At 39.8% G+C, this 19146-nt stretch overlaps 1 protein-coding gene across 5 annotated transcripts in view; it reads left to right on the top strand.

The window, feature by feature from the left end:
• The window catches only part of LOC149324212 (E3 SUMO-protein ligase PIAS2), a 75816-nt gene that overhangs the window by 16783 nt on the left and 39887 nt on the right, over positions 1-19146 (top strand). For all 5 annotated transcript variants that reach the window (XM_089497748.1, XM_089497723.1, XM_089497739.1 and 2 more), the window contains 9 exons: positions 1323-1797; positions 6383-6467; positions 7838-7888; positions 7999-8089; positions 9359-9493; positions 12072-12177; positions 14663-14736; positions 16277-16437; positions 17518-17651. In XM_089497748.1, coding sequence (XP_089353874.1) covers positions 1323-1797; positions 6383-6467; positions 7838-7888; positions 7999-8089; positions 9359-9493; positions 12072-12177; positions 14663-14736; positions 16277-16437; positions 17518-17651 — 1312 coding nt within the window. The remainder of the gene's footprint in view (positions 1-1322; positions 1798-6382; positions 6468-7837; positions 7889-7998; positions 8090-9358; positions 9494-12071; positions 12178-14662; positions 14737-16276; positions 16438-17517; positions 17652-19146) is intronic.

The following is a 19146-nucleotide window of genomic DNA, read 5'->3' on the forward strand; positions in this document are numbered from 1 at the left end:
GTGTTGTCATATTTGGTCTCTGTTGCTTGCTTTGTTTGCATCATGGCCTTGCTGCATAAGTGGAGCACTGTTCCAAGGCAGGATTGACCTCCTGGAACATATGCTGCTGGTTTGGTGATGTCAGGAGATATCCTCCTGACACTGTCAACATAGCTGGACTATTTTGTTTGTGCACAGATTTATGGAGCAATGGTCCAATATGTCTATATAGAGAAAAGGACTGTGTTACTGTTTACATGGTTCCAAATGATTATGATGGAACAAAGGAGATAAGTTCTGTTGTGGTAACTAGTTCAGTTGAACTGTTGTGTTAATAGGTTATGATCTGCCTTATTTTTCCTCAGTGTTTTGGAAATGTAGCCCTGTATCTGAGAGGTGTTAAATGTGAATAGGGACAATGAGAAGATAGAGTACATCCAAAGGAGGGCAAGATGGTGAAGGGTTTGAAAACAGAGGCCAGTGGGGAAAAGGCTAACTGGGTATGTTTAGTCACAACACAGTTTCTGAGGGGAGGACTATAACTAATAGGTGGGACTTACATGGAGATGGACTTGAGTAAGCTTTTGGAGTAACTTTCCACTAGTCCAAACTCTTTGACTAGGGAAGAAACTGGCAGAGGAGGTGATAAGCTCTTCTTTGGTTGCAGTGTTTAAGGAAAGTCTGTTCAGCTGCCTCTCGAGGATGCTGTAGTCCCAAGGAGCACAAATCCAGGATGCTATAGTCAATGCAGCTTAGAGAAGGGGGTTGGCTTAATCTTTCAGTACATTCCTGTTTTTAAAAAAGAAAAAAAAACCAATTATGCTGTTGCTGTTTTTTGCTGTTATCCCAAATAACCACTATGACCCCAAATAATCACTGTGTTACGTGATTACATACACTTGCCTGATTATGAAACAAGGGGGACATTTGCTCAGAAGTTGGATTTGGAGTTCTTAGCATCCTCATGTCAATTTCTGTTTCCTTTCATTTCGTGTTTCGGTTTTACCATCTGAATTCCTAATGATGTTTGGAATTCATTGATTTAGCTAAATAAGGCTATAAAAATTAGGGAGCTTATGAATAAGTGAAACAGTCAGAATATTTTCAAGTCTGCTTGCTTGGCTGGGTTGGTGGTGGTTCCCCCCCCCTTTTTTTTTTTTTTTTTTTTAGTTCCTGGATAGGCATTTGAAATATTTTATTGTACGAGATGTAGATAAAATGATGGTGTGTTGGGGGGAAGAGAATGAGAGTTTCTAAGAAAATCGTGTCTTATATGTGATGTTTAGTGTAATCAGACCAAAATATTGTATTTGATTTTTTTTCTGTACCATGGTTTCTCTTAGAATATGGTATCAAGTTTTCGGGTCTCTGAATTACAAGTGCTGTTGGGCTTTGCTGGACGTAATAAAAGTGGTCGGAAACATGACCTCCTGATGAGGGCATTGCACTTGCTGAAGAGTGGCTGTAGCCCAGCAGTTCAGATAAAGATTCGAGAACTGTACAGGCGCAGATATCCCAGGACAATAGAAGGTCTTTCTGACTTGTCTGCTATAAAAACTTCAGTCTTCAGTTTGGACAGTAGCTCATCTCCTGTGGAACCTGATTTAGCTATTGCTGGACTTCATCCAATACCATCTACGTCAGTCACGCCTCAGTCCCCTTCTTCACCTCTTAGTTCAGTCTTACTTCAAGATACAAAGCCACACTTTGAGATGCAGCAACCATCACCTCCAGTCCCACCAGTGCATCCTGATGTTCAGTTGAAAACCTTGCCATTTTATGATGTACTTGATGTTCTCATCAAACCCACAAGCCTAGGTAAGTGTTAAGATGACACAACCTGACAGTTGATGGTAGACTTATCCTTGCTGAAATCTGTTGTGGTGACAGCATTTCAACCAGGTTCACATCCCACTATAATTTGGAAGAAGCAGCATAATTGTATTTGCTGCTTGTGTTAAGAAGCTTTTGAATGTGTACTCTGCTTACAAACAAAACTAAAGTCTTCCATGCACAGTGAATAATACCAAAATCTGTCCTTCACAGTTGTACACAAAATGTGTGCTGGAACTCTTAAGGGACAAAATTTCAGAAGCAAAGTTTGATTGTAAGCACTAGCATAACCTTTATTCATAGTGGACAGCACCTGGAAGGACTGAAGGTAAGTGAAAAAACCTTAACATGTAGAAAAAACACTAAATCCATTTCTTAATTCTAACTAGAATAAAACTATTAAATCAGTAAGTTAACACTTACATAAATTTCATTGATTTAGTAGGTCTGATTTAGTTTGGAACTAATAGATTTGGCTGATGTATAGAAGAGATACGTAGTTGAAATGAGGCTGCAAAGAAAGCAACCACACAGAAAAAACCCTAACTTGCACCACTCTTTCCATGCCTACTTATCATTATGTAATTTAAGCTTCATAGTGGCAGAATTGTTGCACAGAGATGTAGATTCACTTGAGGATTATCAGTTCTCCTACATGTGTAGAACATGAAATGAAAAATGCTATACTGTAGCCTGGAACATTGGATTTATGAACCTGTTAAGACGTTGTTTTGTCTGCCATAGTGTCTAAACTCAGCAATTTAACTCTAATTCCATGCAAACTGTGGTTTATTCCAATAATAATTTAGGAGCCCTCCAGATAATTTGAGGTTCCAATTGTAAGGCCCGTTGCATCCATGATGTGTATGTTACATGTGAATGAATGGAGCTGTCTGTCCAGGATTGGAGTAGCAGCTCTCACTTTGTAGAGAATTAGCACCTGAAGGTCTCCTGAATAAGGGGTGTGTGATTTATCAGCTGAAACAGAGGTAGACAACATGTTGTTTTTCACACTTCCTGTTGCTCTGAATTTGCCATAGCAGCAGTGGACAAAATTTTGCTTTATCTTTACATTTGCTTCTGCATTGCTGAATGTCAGTGGCATGACAGGATAATAATAATAATAATAATAATAATAATAATAATAATAAATTTTATTTTTACCCCGCCTTTCCATAAATATGATCAAGGTGGCTTACAAAATTTAAAACGTTACAATACAGGATAAAAAATTCAATATAAAGGTTAAAAACATTACTACAAGGAATAGGAACAGGAAATCAATAAAATACACATGTCAAGGGCAAAGAGAAAGAGAAATCAATTTACAATGGTCTGGGGTCGAAAGGGAGAATAAGGGGCAGGAAAACAAACAATTTAACTAAGGTGGGAAGGCCAACCGAAATAAATACGTTTTCAGATTTTTCTTAAAGATATCTAGTGAGGCGGCAGAGCGAAGCTCTACAGGGAGCTTATTCCAAAGTGAAGGGGCAGCGATGGCAAAAGCCCTCTGTGAGATCCGTGCAAAATTTGACTTAGGGACCTCCAACAAATTTGTCCTGGATGTTCTAAGTGTGCGGGGCGGATTATATGGGGAGAGGCGGTCCTCCAAGTACCCTGGGCCCAAGCCATTTAGGGCTTTATAGGTCAAAACCAACACCTTGTATTGAGCTCGGAAGCGAATAGGCAGCCAGTGAAGGTCTTTAAAAATAGGTGTTATATGGTCCGACCTGGAACTGCCAGCGACCAGTCTAGCTGCCATATTCTGCACCATTTGCAGCTTCCGGGCTTGGTACAAGGGTTGCCCCATGTAGAGCGCATTGCAGAAATCTAGTCGAGAGGTTACCAAAGCATGTACAACAGATTCAAGGTCCTTATGGTCCAGGTAGGGACGCAACTGGCGTATCAGCCGAAGCTGATAACAAGCATTCCTGACCATTGCATCCACCTGAGAAGTCAGCTGGAGCGATGAATCAAGGAACACTCCCAAGCTGCGCACCGAGTCCTTCAGAGGGAGCGTGACTCCATTCAGGACCGGGTGACAGATCTCACCACCCGAAACCGGGGAACCTATCACCAGTACTTCCGTTTTCCCTGGATTCACACTGAGTTTGTTCTCCCTCATCCAGCCCATTACCGACGCCAAGCAGGCATCTAGAGGAGAGATGCCATCCTTAGTTACTGCATCAGTCGGAGACATAGAGAAGATGCATTCCCTGGTAGGTTTATGAGGTGCCAGTTACAGATGTCCCTCAAAGTGGCCTGTCACCTGAACATCCATAGAGCTAAAACTGGTGATGGAAATCTGAGTAAGCATGTAGGTTCTGTCCCATGTCCCTCAAGCACTGAAAGTTAGAACTCCAGTTGAATGTGAAAGTCTGAAGAATGTTCTGTAACCACATTTTGCTGAATGTAGTTACAGAACTCTTGTAACAGAAGGTCTAATTTATTTCTGGTTGCTTGGGGGAGTAGAAAGGCAAGGGCTATATGCCCCCATCCCTATTTTTAGGGTTTAGCAGTGTCCAGGCAAACATCAGAGCCGTTATATATAGTTATAAATCTGAAGGAGTGTAAATGGTAAGGGTACCTCAGGACATGCACATGCAATGCACGCATTCACTTTGAAATTAATGCAGACTGAGTGTACTGACACAACTAGTTTTTTGCAAGCATGGTTTTCATTAGGTATATATTATATGTCTATATTCTGTATCCTTATGTTGGGCTAAATACATATGCAACCAAGGTGCCAGTGCCTGCTGGTTGGGATATCTGGCTAAAGAGATTACAGACAGAAGGTTCTGTTTTATTAGTTGCATTCAGATGTCATGACAAGCCTAAATTCTAAAGAAATCTAACTTCTTTTGGACAAACCAGTGTGGTCCAGTGGTCCAGCACATGATCCAGTTGCTCCCGCATGCTATAGGCATGGCCTACTGGACATTCTGTCTATGGACCTTCTGTTTGTAATCTCTTTACCCAGACATCCAAACCAGCAGGCATTGGCACCTTGGTTTGTCTCTCTCCCATTAAATCAGAGCAATAACGTATGGCTTGTTACAGAACAGAGCTGGCCCAAGACATTTTGTTGCTTGGAGCAAACTGGATTCAGCACTGGCAGTGGGACAGTTCTCTAAACCAGGGAATAATGGCCAGGGGACTCAAAAGGAGTCGTTGGGAAACTGTGACTTGTCCCCTAGGATCTGTCTCCCAAAGCAGTTACCTCACTCTACCTAGTGGTAGGTCTGCCCCACTTCTGTGACTTGTTGAGAAAGAGATAAACTGTCATGTTTGGAAGCAACAACAAGTATAACAACTATTATTTCTTACCCACTTCTTCCCATGGATCAAGGTGGGGGAGCACAACAATTAACAAACAAACTGCCCCCAGGGAATGGGAGGAGGAAGGGCAGGAAGAGAGGCTGTCTTATATAGTTGGGATAAAGGCCTCAACTCCTGACACAGTCTGGGGACAAATCACCCAGCTACAGCCAAAACATTATACACAGCAGAGTACAAAAACAAAAACCCACAGCTATTGATATGGCAGTGCACTGACCACTTATCACACTTAAAAGAAAAACTCAAAAACAGTTGGGTCATCCAAAGTCCTGGAGGCTTTTATCTTCTAGTTGCAACGTGTACAATATTATACAGTGCATGTATACCCTCTCCTCTCTGACTTCCAGTCAACTCCAACATCTGCTCTCCAGCTCTAAACTAATCCATACTAGTTCACAACAACAAGCTACTGCTTCAGCAATAACTCACAACAGAACATGTGACCAGTCTCCTAGTCTGCATGATGCAATCCTATAGCAATCTTGCATCATGCCGTGTGTTCATGACTCAGCAGTTAGTGGCTGTCTCATGGAATATGTGTCATCTATGAATCAAAATATTTAAAGACATATTACTCTAACACAAACAACATTAGTTAAAGCATGTCAATTAAAACACACATCAGTTTAAAAACACAAATAAGATGTACACATATTAAAACAATCCACATCTAAAATTCATCAAAATAAGCAAATATATGGAAGATCAGTGCTTGTTTAGATACTCCCATAGCAAGCAGAATCTATGAGGGAGCATATATGTTTGTCCTCAGAGCCAGAATTTCCCCAGAACTGTGACTTACCATGATGTAGAGTTTTTGTGACTAGTGCAGTCCAATTTTCACTGGTATTTTGGGTCCACCTTCATCAGTTAGTACTAATTATTGAGGGTCATCTAACAAGACACTTCAGCTGTCTTCAGTTATGATGATAAAGCTATTCATTTGCAGCTATGAAACTACAAAATACTGAACTCAGTGTTAGATGAATTTCTAAAGGCATATCAGTATAGGTATGAAATGTATACTTTTAATCTTTGCTGAGTACTTGAGACCATTACATTTATCTTGGTTACTGTAAGGCAATTTCTGTTTTTCTGTTTTTTTAAAAAATCAAGGATGTTGTAGATGATTGCCTGTTGGTTTGTTTTTACTGCCTACTCCAGTCTGTGGATTTTGTCAGTGGTTTATTGCAGCTAAAAGATTTTTTTTCCTTATGTGACTTTTCAGTACAGAGCAGTATTCAGAGATTTCAAGAGAAGTTCTTTATCTTTGCTTTAACACCACAGCAAGTCAGAGAAATCTGCATTTCCAGGTAATAGCAGAATGTTTGGCCTGAACTTTCTCATGTCCAACTTAGCTAACTTTTTTTTAATTTGATTTATAAGGGAGTGAAAATTTTGGGGAAACTATTTTGATCATCCAGTGTGAAATAGCAAATACTTGGTGAGGATTTTGCATCCTGAAAACTGCATCTAGGGGAAATAGTTCCCTATTGTACTGTTAACAGTTTTGTAGTATAAATCTATTTATTGGGTTAGACCAGTGGTTCCCAACCTTTCTAATGCCTTTAATACATTGTGGTAACCCCCCCAACCATAACATTATTTTTGTTGCTACTTCATAACTTTAATTTTGCTACTGTTATGAATTGTATTTTCATTGTTACAAATTGAACAAAAACAGCCTCAGAGATTGGCAATGGCAAAGCCCCTCTGAAGAAACCTGTGCAGAAATTCCCATGATAGGTTTGCCTAGAGCCTTGGGCAAGAAGCCACACTCTCTCAGCCTCAGAGGATGGCAGTGGCAAAGCCCCTCTGAAGAAACCTGCTCAGAAAACCCCATCATAGAGGGGCAGTGGCTCAAAGTGAAACTGGAACTCATTGGCTGTGCTGTCTGTCTACCTTTTTGCAGAGCTCTATGTTTTTGAGAAAGGAAGGAAATGCACACAGGGGCCTGTAGGTGGCTGCTGCTTTAATGGGCTTAGCTTGAAGGCCCATTCTTTTTGAAGTGGTTCTCTGAGGGGGGTCCTTGGCAACCCCTGTGAAACTGTCATTCGACCCCCAAAGGGGTCCCGACCCCCAGGTTGGGAACCACTGGGTTAGACTAAGAGATGGCAATTTGTTCAGAACTGAGAGACTTTTCAAACATCTTTGTATATCATTTATAAGAGTATCATGAGTGGCAGTCCATGATGCATAGATACATTGTACTTAAGAAGCAACCTGTCATTGCAACAGATATAGTGCGCCCACGTTATACGCGGCTTTGAACGTATGTGCTCAAGCCGTGTGTGCGCCACCGCACACATGAGCCCCATTCAAGTGAATGGGGCTCAAGCATAGGCGGAATTTGGAACAGATCCCCCGCGTAAGGCGAGGGTCCACTGTACAACAAATGGACGTAGCAACTAGTTTTCTGGGAAGCAATATTCAATTTGTTCTTCCTTTCTCTGTTTGATCAGCTTGCCTGCAAGTTTATCTCTGCAACTATGAAGCCTAGTTGTATGTGCAAATAGCTTTCACTAGCTGCTGTGTGTGGGAAATGGTTAGAAACTATGTCTTGTCATGGATAGGCACCTGTACATAGTGAGGGCAGATCATAGTGTAGTTATAGATATCTACAAATGTCACAGATCAAAAAATTAGAAGATCGTCTTAAACTACCCTCCTTTTGTTGCAACAGGGACTTCTTGCCAGGAGGCCGAAGAGATTACACTGTCCAGGTTCAGCTAAGGTGACTTCAGCTTCTTTACATTTGTGTATTAAAACATGGCTCTTTTAATTGGAGTATGTTTCAGCTTATGTTCATGTTTCCATTTAACATTATTCTTTTCTACAAAACAGATTATGTCTGGCAGAAACAAGCTGTCCTCAGGAAGATAACTACCCAAGTAGTTTGTGCATAAAAGTAAATGGGAAGCTCTTTCCTTTGCCGGTAAGATGTTGAAACCTTTCAATAGTGCTTCTGTTTGAAATTAAACTTCTTGTAACCCTCACTTGTAGCACAATGGAATGCAATACACAACTTCGCATCTAAATGCCTCTGTGATTAAAATAATGGAAGTGGATCACTTGAACATTAAAAAGTTCTTAGGACTGGCTTACTGTAATATTTGGATCTGTGTAATTCTGTGTAGGTGATACTGCATCATTTTGAATTTCATAGGTTGGAATTTCTTGTTCCAGTTTTCTTCTCTAGTTTATAGGAGAAAAATTAGCAGGACTTGTGTGTTCACATCTTCAAGCGTGTCTTTTTACAACAGTAGAAAAAAGTAGTGTAGAATAGATTAGCTCTTGCTTCTTTTCCATCAAGACGGTCAAATGCCACTCAATCAATACCTTTTCCAGTGAATGAGAGTTAACCACTCCTGGCAGTTTTCTTGTCCTGCCTGCTCTGAATCATATAGTTGCTTTTTTTTACTCTCCTTAGGCAATCAAGGTTTTGTACCATATTGTGGATGGACTTGGTTATGAATGTATTAGAGCATAGCAGAAAATAATCCAATCTTGTCTCTGGACACAGCTGATTTACTTCTGACAAGGAGCACCATTGTTAGCTGTCCTTGTTTGCCCCAGGAGGCCCTAGAGAACAATCCTGCCTAAATACACTGGGTTGCTCCTCCAAGAAAATTGGACCATTAGAAGGTTGCTCAGTGCTGCCTGATGTTCTGCACAGAACATTTCCTTATAAAAAGATAAGGCCCTTTATGACATCCAAAAGCTGTTAAGTAATTGAAGTTGCAATCTTGTACATAGTTACATCAGAATAAGTCCCAGAGAATCTGTTGGGACCTTCTTATCAGCAGGTATGTATAGGAGTGCACTGTAAGGTGAACTTTTATATTCATACTTAGAAGCAAGCCCCAGTGAACATCATCAGTTAATTTTAGAGTAAAAAGGAAAGGTAACAGCATTCTGTGCAGTGATGCTGACCACATGACCACCAGAGTCATCTTCAGACAATGCTAGCTCTTCAGCTTAGTAATGGAGATGAACACTGCCCTCTACAGTTGGTTACAACTAAAGATTAATGTCAAGGGGAAGCCTTTACCTTTACTTTTTTTTTACTTAGAGTAAATTATACTTTAAGTTCATTGAAGACAGATTTTAAGGGTTAGACCATTTGTTTCAGTAAGAAAAACTGAGTATATAGCAACTGCTTTAGTTCACCAAGGGGGTGAAATTATGCTTCTGTGTTTTTCAGGGATATGCTCCACCACCCAAAAATGGTATTGAGCAAAAGAGACCTGGACGTCCCTTGAATATTACATCTTTAGTCAGGCTATCCTCTGCAGTGCCAAACCAGATTTCTATTTCCTGGGCATCTGAAATTGGAAAGGTAAATTCTTTGTATGATACCAATATCTTCATTAAATGAAAGCAGGATTGCATCAGTAAAACGAAGAAGGAACTGCTGAAAGGATAGAAGGAACCCACTTTGCTGGTAGGTTAGAGCTGCAGTGGTGTTTCTGCTTTCTTTTGTCAGACAGAATGAGTTAAGAGGTAACAGAAGAAACAATGTTTGAAGCTGTGTGGGGAAGACTCTTGACAAGGAGTGGGAAGGAATATCTGGGGTCCGGTCTTAAAAGTGTCCTTCACTTCTCTCAAATTGAGAGTCCTTCCTCACTGGAGAGAAATATGGGAAGCTTCACCCCTCTCAGTGAAAAAGGATTGAGAGTCCTTCGCCAGGGAGAAGTTTCTCCCTTTGCACCCAGTCACCTTGGGAGCAGCAACTGAACAGCTGGTTGAACAGTGACCGAGGAGCCTCTCTCCTGAGCTGTTCAGCCTCCTGCTCAGCCAGCTTTTGCCGTAAGGTCAGCATGAGCAAGAGGCCTTTCAGTCACTGCTCAACTGGCTGCTTGGTTGCTGCTCCCAAGGTGACTGGGTGCAAAGGGAGCAGTGACTGAGATTGTTTTGAATTTGCAGTATAACAGTAGACTTAATATAAAAAAATAGGTGTTAGGGAGAACTAAAGTTGTTGCCCAAGAGAAAAGGGGGCCTAAAAAGGTTTGGGGACCACTGTTCAGCTGATCATAGAATCATAGAGTTGGAAGAGACCTTAAGAGCCATCTAGTCCAACCCCATGCAAAACACACAATCAAAGCACCCCAGACAAATGGCCATCCAGCCTCTGTTTAAAAACCTCCAGAGAAGGAGATTCCACCACACTCTGAGGCAGCATCTTCCACTGTCTAACAGTTCTTACTGTCAGGAAGTTCTTCCTAATGTTGAAGTGGAATCTCTTTTCCTGTAGTTTGCACCCACTGCTCCATGTCCTAGTTTCTGGGGCAGCAGAAAACAAGCTTGCTCCATCCTCAATATGACACCCCTTCAAATATTTAAATAGATCTATCTTATCACCTCTTAACCTTCTCTTCTCCAGACTAAGCATATCTAGCTCCCTAAGTTGCTCCTCATAGGGCATGGTTTCGAGGCCTTTCACTGTTTTGGTCCTCCTCTGGACACTCTCCAGCTTATCCACATTCTTCTTGAATTGTGGTACCCACAACTGAATGCAGTATTCCAGATGAGGCTTGACCAAAGCAGAGTAGAGTGGCACTATTATTTCACTCAGTCTAGACACTATATTTCTGTTGATGCAGCCTAGAATCGCATTGGCTGTTTTAGCTGCTGCATTACTCTGTTGACTCATGTGGCCGGAGTTCTTACCAAATTTACAAATGGAACAGAACTGGAAGGGGTAGCTAACATATTGGAAGATAGGAACAGAATTCAAAAAAGACCTTGAAAAAACTGGGCTGAAATTAATAAAAGGAAAATTCAACAGAGACAAATGCAAAAGTCTACATTTAGTCCGCAAAAACCAAATGCACAGATATAGGAGGAGGAATACAGTTAACCCTCCATATCCATGGATTTTTATCCACAGATTCAAGCATTCACAGTTTGAAAATATCTGTATTCTAAAAATATATAACTTCTAATAAGCAAACCTTAATTTTGCCATTTTATATAAGGGAGACCATTTTACTAGGTCACTGCATTTAATGGGACTTGAGCATCCACAGATTTTAGTATCCACAGCAGGTCCTCAAACCAAACCCCAGAGGATAACAAAGGCCACTATACTTGGCTCAGCAGTATTACATATAACAAGGACTTTAGATTATTGTTGATCATAAGTTGAACATCAGTCAGGCAGTGTGATTCTATAGCAAAGAATACATATGCTATCTTAGCCTGTATTAACAGAAGAATAGTTTCCAAGTTGTGGGAAGTAATAGTCCCCCAATATTCTGTGCTGGGCAAGGCTCATCTGGAGTAGTGTGTTCAGTTCTGAGTCCCTCATTTTAAGAAGTTTGTAGACATGTTGGAGCAAGTTCCGAGAAGAGCCAGGTGGATGATAAGAGGTGTGGAGAACAAACATATGAGGAAAGGTTGAAAGAGCTGGGCTTATTCAGTTTGGTGAAGAGGAGACTGAGGGAGGACATAAATGCCCTCTTTAAATACCTCAAGGGCTACCACACAGAGGTGGATGCTGGCTTGTTTTCAGGTCTGGGACCAGGTCTAATGTTTTTAAGCTACAGGAGAGTATATTTCAGTTGAACATTAGAAAGAACATCTTGACAGTGAGAGCAGTTTGGCAATGTAACCAATTGCCTAGAGAGGTGGTGGGGTTTCCTTCTCAGTATGTCTTCAGAAGGAGGCTGGACAGCTACCTACTGGGAATGTTGTCGATGGAGATAGTTCATTGAGCAAAAGGTTGGACCTGGTGACCCATAGAACCCCTTTCAGTTCTATGGTTCTGTGATAAGTCACATATTTATGAAATAGTTCCCAGTATTTATTGTTTAACATACTATTTTCTCTTTTCTGACTGATGGGTGCCTACTCTTGATTTTCTGTGACATTAGGGTCTTTTTTTCATGATTTCTCTCCCCACCCTCCCTCCATAGAATTACTCCATGTCTGTGTATCTTGTACGCCAACTTACTTCAGCAATGTTGTTGCAAAGGCTAAAATTGAAAGGTATTCGCAATCCTGACCATTCCCGGGCACTAAGTGAGTAGAATGATTCTCATAAAAATAGTTTCTGTATTCTTGTATAACTGATCTTCAGAGAAGTAAAATATTACGAGAGCTTGAGGAAAGAATAGTTTTAAAAATTGAGTCAGTGTCCTTGATTAAACATGGGTTACTATAAAATATACTCTTTTAAATCAGTGATATTTTTATTGTGTCATCAGGTTTTTAGTTGTATTTTTGTTTTAACTATTGTTGTAAGCTGTCTTGGGTCCCTTGTAAGGAAAAAGATGGGATATAAAATAAATTAATAAATACTTCAAAATCTATTTGGCTGCAAAAGTATTGTCTTGGCTTATTGTGCACATGTATACTACCATGTGTAATGATTAGAATGCCATATAAGGAGGTTCAAATCCTTATTCAGCCATAAAACTCATGATGTGCCCTTGGGCCAGTCACTGTCTCTCAGCCTAACCTACCTACAAGGCTTATTAGTCAAGATAAAATAATGCTGTAGAAACCTATGTGCCACTTCAAGCTTCTTGCAGAGAAGATGAAGTCTTAATTTATTAATTATAAAATATTAAAATGGGTTGCAAAACAGTTCATTTAATTCATCTTAAAATTAGTGAAAGACTAACCTTACATTTTATGTTTTGCATTTTTTTAATTTGTTTTACTAAATTATATTTGTTACAAGTTCACATGAACTTACAAGAGGCAAATATATTATGTGTTCAATTTGATTAAAAGCTCAGGTATTTACAGCTGTAGAGATATTTTGCAAATGTTATTGAGGCTGATGTTTTGGGTTCTGTGTTATGGTCTCTGCATCAAGGACATGTGCCTACACACAGCAGCAGCCTATTGAACTTTCTAAAGGTTTTAGAAAGATTTTAGATTTTGTCAGAAGCCTCCCTCCCTGCTAGGCACATATTTGAGATGCTGTCCCCTCAATTATTCTTCCTTTACCACAGTGGCAACATCTAATAGCAGACCTGTTTAGATTAGACTTATTTTTTCTCTTCATCCTCTTGTTTTTGTCATTCTCAAACATATCCAGCATTTCTGCCCCAAAGTCTGTGGCTTCTTATACTCTCCTCAAAAATGGTGTTGATTGCAAAAAGAAAGTCTCACTCTACACAGTTGACAAAGTAAGAGTTTATTGTTCTTAGAGGAGACTCTTAATACTTGGTTTCATGTCAGAAAGGGAAGTGTGATGAACGAGTCTGCTTTGCTAAAGTTGCATCTGATTGCAGACCTGTGTTGCTGCAAGCTGGATAGCACTCTCTTATGCCTGAAGTATGATACAAAGATTATCAGTATCATGACCCCTCTCTTTCTCTGCAACTTTTTGATGATGGCTGCTGCAGACCCCCTTTGAGTCAAACATTCTCAGTTTCACTGCTGTGATTCATACCTCAAATATCCACTTCAGCTGTCTCCACTAGATCAATAGATTGTAGACAGAGATAACATAATTTTCAGGACTGTCGCTTGTGGTGCCATCATTTCTGCTGGACATCCGTTTCTATTTACTGTGCTCACCACCATTACATGTGTGGAAACTATAGAAAGTGCTCACCAAGCAAATTCTATTAGAAACAGTTACCTCAGGTATACTGCCCCACCTATTACCATTTTTGATCCCACGTCCTACAAGATCACATGCTTCACTGTTAGTGTCAGCTACTTATTTAAGTTTAATTTGGAGATATGCTGTTTCAATTATGCATGCGTACTAAGAGTATGGAAGCCGCGCCAAAGCCACGATCCAGTTCTAAGGACTAGAGCACAGCTTTGGCGCAGCTTCCTGACTCTTAGTATGCATGCATCATTGAAACAGCATACCTCCAAAGTGACCCAATGCAGCTTTATTTTGGCCTGTCTGTATAGGGCATACATAGGCACCTAATGTAGAGAGGACAGCCCAGCAAAATTTAAGCTCTGTAGAAGATTATGACAAGGTGCTCCACACAGAGGCAGATTCCGTATGTGTGAAAACACAAGTGGCCACTCAGAAAACTTCAGTTACAGATAAGCAACCTATCTTTATGCATTTACAGTTACAGAAACTTTTCTATATGTTCTAGATACCCAGCAAAGTTGGTATGCTAGCTACCATAGCTGTAATATCTCAGGACTAGTTGATCCCATTTAAAATTCATATGCTTTCTCTCACTTTTTACTCCTCCTTTCCTTCTGAATAGGCGTGAGGCAACAGCTAAACTTATCAGTATAATGTTGGATAGATGTTTGGTTATTTGCCATTATGATCCTCTGGTCTACATGTAGTAATCCTTCAGACCAGATGTAATAAATGTATTTTTGGTGGGAAACCAGAAATAGACTCAGATGTTTGACTCAAATGAGTTTTAACCTGAAACTTTATAGCATGTTCAGTTTCTTGTTTATTTTATGTTTATAAATAAGTAAAATAAATAGACCATGAAATGACACTGTTCTAGAAAGACACTAATTCTATCTCATAATGTTTTTCTCCTTTTTTTAAAAAAAATAGTTAAAGAAAAACTCACAGCTGACCCAGACAGTGAAATTGCTACGACCAGTCTGCGAGTATCATTAATGTGTCCTGTAAGTGAAGCTGAAAAATATGCCTTGAATTATCCTTTACTGAAAAATGCTTTGTTTTGATTAAGCTTATCTATTGCGTGGCTTATATAAATGCATAAATCAATAACGATATATGCAAGATGCTATAGTTGGCATTTATGTGTAATGTGGTGCCTTTGCATAAAATTCAAATCTGTCTAAAAAGTTTAAAAAAGAGATTGATAAGATGTTCATTAATAAGTCTAGAGCTGTATGTGATATATACAGGTTGAGTTTCCCTTATTTGGAATTCTAAAATCCAAAATACTCCAAAATCCACAACTTGTTTCATGGGTAGCTGGGACAATGACACCTTTGCTTTCTGATGGTTCAGTGTACACAAACTTTGTTTCAGGCACAACATTATTAAAAATATAGTATAAAATTACTTTCTGGCTATATTAAAACCGTCTAACTAAAAGATTGCATGTACAGCGCTGTGTAAATTTACAGCGCTTCATAAATAAAGGTTAATAATAATAATAATAATTTCTTTGTTTACACTTAGGTCCCATCACCAGGATATTTCATTATGTGCATATATGCAAATACAAGCATTCCAAAATCCCAAAAAATCCAAAACACTTCTGGTCCCAAACATTTTGGATAAGGGATATTCAACCTGTATAGTAACCAGGTTCAGTAAAAATTCGATATACTTTATATGTGGAACTGGACAGACAACTTCAGAAGAAGGGAGACACCTTTTCCCCCAAACACAAAGTAACTAGATACCACTTACAGCTTGCTTTCTTTTTTAAAATGTTTCTGTACCCCTAAAAGCCTTGCAGACTGCTAGTAGTACTCCTTAGGGCTCCATGTGCACTTCCCAGGTGCTCCATGGCCACTCCAGGAAAATGAAAGAAATAAAAATGGAATGAAATGAAAGAACAATAAACAAAAAGTAACACTATTCTTAAACACCGTTAACTTGTAAGACATAGGGTAGGCCTCTTAGGAGCTCTGCCATAGAAATTGATTCTAAAAAGAGCTATGCAAGCCAAAAAGGTTGAGAACCACTGCTCTAGACATTTCTGTAGGCTACAAACAGTCAATATCTTGGTTAAAATAAGGGATGAGGAACCTTCAGGATTCCAGAGGGAGGGTTAAATCTGCCTGCCCATTCCTTAAGAATATGCATGCTCCTGTTCTGCATGTTCTGTGCTTTTCTTTTACAAGGCTATTGACATTGCATGTGACATTTATAACAGTACTCCTTTTGATGGGATGGTTTTATGGCACAGATTTTTACTCTGAGTCTCAAGGAGAGCAATCTGATTGTTGGGCAGGAACCCTATAACTTGGGAGGAAATGGACTAAGAAGGAGTTTCCACCTTTCTAGGAGACCTGCCCATCCACCCTTCAGATAACTCACTATATGATGACTTCTTGAGGCTGTTGCAAGCAAGGTCTTGTCTTGTCATTTAAAAATAATTATAACTGAATGTATCTTATTCTATCATCTGTCAATAAATTCCCCCTTTTCTCCTTCCTTCCTGCCCCCCCCTTACCTGGTTACCAGCTGGGAAAAATGAGGCTGACAATTCCTTGCCGTGCTGGTACTTGTACCCATCTGCAGTGCTTTGATGCAGCTCTCTACTTACAAATGAATGAGAAGAAGCCCACTTGGATATGTCCTGTGTGTGACAAGAAAGCTACATATGAGAGTCTCATATTGGATGGGTAAGGGAAGAAGGCACTACTTTTACTTTTGGAGGGTAACTGTTTCATAAGAAAGCTAACATTATATATTGTCAAAGCCTTTGCATATCTAAAATTCCAAAGTGTTTGTGCAGGCCCAGAGCAGAAGCTTGTTAAGTAATTTGAATTTGGTCCCTTCCATCCTGTTACTGTCCGTTAACCTTCCTTGTAATACTGTAGGCCTAAAGCTGTAGACATGCTTTGAATCTTTTTTCCATGCTAAAGCCAATGGCTGATTTTACGTGTTTGTGAGATGGCATACAGTTAATTTATGGGTTCCTTCTTGTTGTTGCGTGCTTTTAAAGTCTTTTCTGAATGGTGATCCCAAGGTAACCCTGACATGAAGTTTTTTTGGCATCATTTGTTCAGAGGAAGAAGAGAAATTTTATAAAAAGTATACACAAAAGAATCTCTCTGGCTGCAGCCACACTGCAGGAATAAGGCAGTTTGACACCACTTTAGCTGCCATGACTCAGTTGTGTAAAATTCTGCAAATTGTAGTTTTGTGAGACATTCAACTCTGTCAGAGCACTCTGGTGCCACACCAAAGTACAAATCCAAGGATTCCATTGCATTGAGCCATGGCAGTTAAAGTCATATCAAATTGCATTATTTCTGGAGTGCGGATGGAGTCTCTGCATGACTCCTTTCCCTCCAGAAAACAAGCATAAGGTTTTTCCTCTGGTAAAAATATTTTGTCCCTAGCCCCAAGATGCTTGCTGGTAGGATTTACTATGGACTGGTAAGCAAGAGAACCAGTGTGTGCTATAGTGGTTTGAGCATTGGTCTATGACTCTGTAGACCAGGGTTGTATTCACTCTTGGCCATGGAAACCAATTGAGTGATCTTGGGCAAGTCACACACACTCATCCTGAGAAAACCCTGTGACAGTGTTGTCATAAGTCAGAAATGAGTTCAAGGCATACAGCAACAACAAAAGCAATAACTAACACTGAGAATAACCAATAGAATGAAAAGTGGATGTCCATTTCACTTTGGAGTAAAGGTACTATCAGAACTGTTGATAGAAACAAGCTGGTAAAGTTTAATGTTGTTTTCCAGGCTGTTTATGGAAATTCTAAACGAATGTTCAGATGTAGATGAGATAAAGTTCCAGGAAGATGGTTCCTGGTGTCCAATGAGGCCAAAGAAGGAGCCTTTGAAGGTGGTTGGCCCACAGTGCAGCAAAATAGAAAGTAAGTGACATGAATATTACCATACTTTATGTGTTAGTATGAGTGAGGATCTAGATTAGTTTACACTTCTCTTCCTTGTTCAAGGAGAAAGGATTTTTCTGGTACTTTGGCTTCCCTGAAAGAAGCCTTCACCAGTTTGTTCTGTGTCTTGCTCAGGAGGCAATCACAAATGTTTAGCTCACCTCCCACAGAAAAATCCATCTGATCTTTTACTTCAGATCTCCATCATCTGTCTTTTCTTTCTTCCCTTTATTTTCATTGTCCTTACTTTTGGCCGCTAACTTTTAAAACCACTCAGAATTTCTCCACATGTGGCTTCTCATAGTATCAGCAGAGACACATTGTCCAATAGAAGTCTGGAAACGAATTGGTGACACATAAACCCTACCCATCAGTCCTTCCATGCTGCAGAGGAAAGTTCTAGGATGAACAAACCGTAATAACTCAGCAAAATGTAGCTAAAAAGAGATGTGAGCTGTTTCTTAGCTTGGCTCAGTTGCCAGCTTTGTCATTCGAGAGTAACACTAATGGATAGCCCTTCTCCCCACAAAAAAAGTCTAGGCTTTGCCGATTGAAATGAAGAATATCCCTAGCAGCAAGCAGGATCTGCTTCTAGTTTTTATTAGCTGATTTGAAACAAACCCCTGTGAAATGCATTCCCCTTCTAGGCTATCAGATGGCAGTAAAGAGTTATCTATCTGGTCCCAACCAATTTACATGCATCAGCAGAGAATTTGTGGGAAAGTAGTTCCACAACCTTCCAATCATCTTTGTCTCATTAGGTAAGGGCAACAACCTGGATCTTCCAAATGAAGCAGGGGTATGATCCCAGTCTACCCTCTGTTCAATCAGAGAGTTAAGACTAATGAATGAAATTACTGACCCAGCTGCATGAAAGCAGAAGAAAATGCATCCTTGTAAAGCAGAGGAATAAAGTATACCCATTTAAAGGATAGACATTGTTCCTGTTCTTTTAAAAAAAATCTTGTGTCTTCCCATCTCTCAAGAACAGTTCAACATTAGGAACCCAGCATCAACAACCTCGTAAGGTTCACTATGTTCCTTTGCACACAGATGATTCCAGTAATGAATTTTCTCATCATCATGCCATGGTATCAGGCAAAACTCTCTAACATGTATACAAGTTGGTAGGATGTCATCAGTTAATTCTGCTTCTGCTCACTTTGATAAAACAGTGATGCCCAACACAATAAAAATGATTTGGAATCCCTCTTTCCCTGCGTGGGAAAGGAAGATGGCCAGCAAAGGACCCTGTCACAGATGAACCTAGTCTTAGAGACCTTTCCATAGCGAACACTATTAATTTATCCTTTTTAAAGCAATCTCTACCTAGATTGGCAGTAGCCAGCTGAGGACATTGTTCTTTTGTTGTTGAAGGATGCCTTTAACATCAGAATGGACAACATCTCCAAATAGTGAAAAAGCATTTAACAGAGATGCTAATTATTACATTATAGTTTGCAATAGATTATTT

Source organism: Sceloporus occidentalis, unplaced genomic scaffold (genome assembly GCF_023333645.1).
Source record: "Sceloporus occidentalis isolate IW3139 unplaced genomic scaffold, rSceOcc1.0.p SCAF_1, whole genome shotgun sequence".
NCBI lineage: Eukaryota > Metazoa > Chordata > Lepidosauria > Squamata > Phrynosomatidae > Sceloporus > Sceloporus occidentalis.